The sequence below is a fragment of the Plasmopara halstedii genome, assembly GCF_900000015.1.
Source record: "Plasmopara halstedii genome assembly, contig: Scaffold_1594, whole genome shotgun sequence".
NCBI classification, from domain to species: domain Eukaryota; phylum Oomycota; class Peronosporomycetes; order Peronosporales; family Peronosporaceae; genus Plasmopara; species Plasmopara halstedii.
In genome coordinates this window covers 305601-307978 of record NW_020188505.1, presented here as the reverse complement: position 1 = coordinate 307978, position 2378 = coordinate 305601, and the positions used below count along the sequence as shown (strand labels likewise).

General features: G+C 49.0%; 2 protein-coding genes across 2 annotated transcripts in view; both read left to right on the top strand.

Moving 5' to 3' along the window:
• Positions 1 to 320: 320 nt before the first annotated feature.
• PHALS_01841 (copia proteinlike) lies at positions 321 to 686 on the top strand (the record flags this gene model as incomplete). The annotated part of the gene is made up of 1 exon (XM_024716309.1): positions 321 to 686. One exon carries the CDS (start codon positions 321 to 323, stop codon positions 684 to 686), a length of 366 nt encoding a protein of 121 aa, XP_024581921.1.
• A 312-nt stretch (positions 687 to 998) lies between these two features.
• The window catches only part of PHALS_01840 (Phosphatidylinositol kinase (PIK-G3)), a gene marked incomplete at both ends in the record, with an annotated part of 5070 nt that continues 3690 nt past the window's right edge, over positions 999 to 2378 (top strand). Inside the window, 2 exons of the mRNA XM_024716308.1 lie at positions 999 to 1384; positions 1755 to 2344. Coding sequence (XP_024581920.1) covers positions 999 to 1384; positions 1755 to 2344 — 976 coding nt within the window. The remainder of the gene's footprint in view (positions 1385 to 1754; positions 2345 to 2378) is intronic.

Genomic DNA, 2378 nt, shown 5'->3' with positions numbered 1-2378 from the left:
GGCCCTTTAATATACTTACTTTGCATTTTGCCATCTAGTGCTCAAGTACCTTTTCATTGGGTTATGAGCCCAAGCCCCGCAGACCCTGCCCCCGACTACGACTTCGCCTTCGCAAAGGATCCTTCCGCCCCCAGCCGCATCAACAAGTTCGACGTAACAATTTTCCAAACCTGGAAGTTCAAGATGAAAATGGTGCTTGAGGAACGTGACTTGTGGGAAGTTGTTTCCGGGGAGGTCAAGTTTGACACTGCGTCACCTAGCTGGAGCAGTCGACGTTCAAGAGGAAGTCGTGCAAGGCTATTGCGATAATCTGTCTTGCGATGGAGGATTCGCAACTGCCTTTGGTTTGCTCAGCAAACGGCGCGCAGGATGCATGGTCACGTCTGGAGTCGCATTTCGAGAAGAAAAGTTTGGCGAACAAACTGTTTCTTTGTCGCCGCTTCTTCACGACGATGATGAGTGAAGGTGATGATGTGCTAGAGCACATTAACAAGATTAAGACGCTTGCGGAGCAGCTCGACGCTGTGGGAGCTCCGGTCAGCGAAGAAGACTTGGTGATCACGCTTCTTGGAAGTCTCGGTGAGTCTTACTCGTTTCTTATCACGGCGCTGGAGTCAAGAGTGGACTCGCTGTCGTGGGAGCTAGTGACATCTCGGCTTCTACACGAGGATATGAAGCGTAATTAACAAGGTGGCGGTATCGAGGGAGCCGCGCACGGACAAGGTTAAGCGTTTGTTTCAACAGACATTGGAAGACGCAAATGGCGACAAGCGCCAGTAAAAAGGAATGGTCCCTGTCATTACTGTGGGGAACATGGACATTGGATTGCCAAGTGTCCCACGCGAACTTGCGAGAATGCCGATCGACAACGACCACAGCGTGCGAGTATTGCGCAGAATATCGATGATTCTGGCAGCTACTTATTTTTGGTTGGTGATGCTGCGTGTGCTGCCAAGTCAAGCTGTGTGTGGTTGGTTAATTCTGGAGCGACATAACACATGACGTATTCAAATGAGTACATGAAGAACTATAAGAAGATTGCTCCATTCAACGTGTATCTTGTGGATGACGGCGTTGTACAAGCAAATGGAACAGGCGATATTGTCATGTCAATGAAGACGCCGCGTGGGATGAAGAAAGGAGTGCTTACCTCTGTCTGGCACATTCCTAAGCTATCACGCAACTTATTTTCCGCTAGACGTTCTACTAAGGACGTTGGTCCAGTAACCTTTGAGCGCGACGGTTGTTTCGCTGAGGTCAAAGGTCTTCGATGGAAGCTTGGTGAACGTGAAGGCAAGGGATTATTTCGTCTTTGCATGAAGCCTATTATACCTGACGAGGCCAACGTGACAAGATCGTTGGGATGCCATGAGGACACCACTTCGTACCTCTTAGCACCTTCGACTTGGTCACATAGGCCATGGCGGTCTAGAAGCCATCGTTAAGAAGGGATATGACATTGCAGTCAATTTGGCGTCAGTAAAGCAGTGGGAGCTGTGCGATGGCTGCGCACTGGGGAAGCAAACACGTGTAAGATTTACAAAGTCTTCTTTTAAATGGGCCCAACAAGCGCTTGAAGTCGTTCACAGTGACGTTTGTGGACCAATGCAGACCGCGACATCTAGTGGAAAACGCTATTTTGTCACGTTCATTGACGAGTACTCCCATTTTTGTGCTGTGTACCTGCTACCTGCTGAAGACCAAGTCTGAAGTGTTTGACAAGTTCGCAGATTACGTTGCGCTTGCTGACCCAGGCCGGACCTCGCCGCTGCTGTGGGAGTTCTTAGCCAATTTGCGACAGATCCGTGCCCTACACATTGGCAAGCACTCAAGCGTGTGTTACGTTACATTCAAGGCACCAAGACTTTCGGTATCAAATTTCAGGCAACAAGTGAAGAAGGACTTCAAGGCTATTCGGATGCGGATTGGGCTGGTGATATCGAGACTCGACGCAGTACAAGTGGCTACGCGTTTATGATGAACGGTGGATGCATAAGCTGGAAAAGCAAGAAACAACGCACGGTAGCACTGTCATCAACAGAAGCGGAGTACATGGCGTTAACAGAGGCAACACAAGAAGCGATTTGGCTCAAGACGTTCCTATGCGAGCTTGGCGAAATGAGAGACGAGGATCCGGTCAAGATTTTTGAAGACAACCAAGGCTCACTTGCACTGGCCAAGAATCCCAAGTTTCATAAACGAACCAAGCACATCGACATACGTTACCACTTTGTACGTGAGAAGGTCGAAGGAGGTCAAGTGATATTGCAGTACTGCTCTATCAAAGACATGAAGGCCGACATGATAACTAAGCCGATCACTGCGGCTCAGTTTGACTTTCTTCGTAAGATACTGGGAATCAAGCCACCAAGTACTGC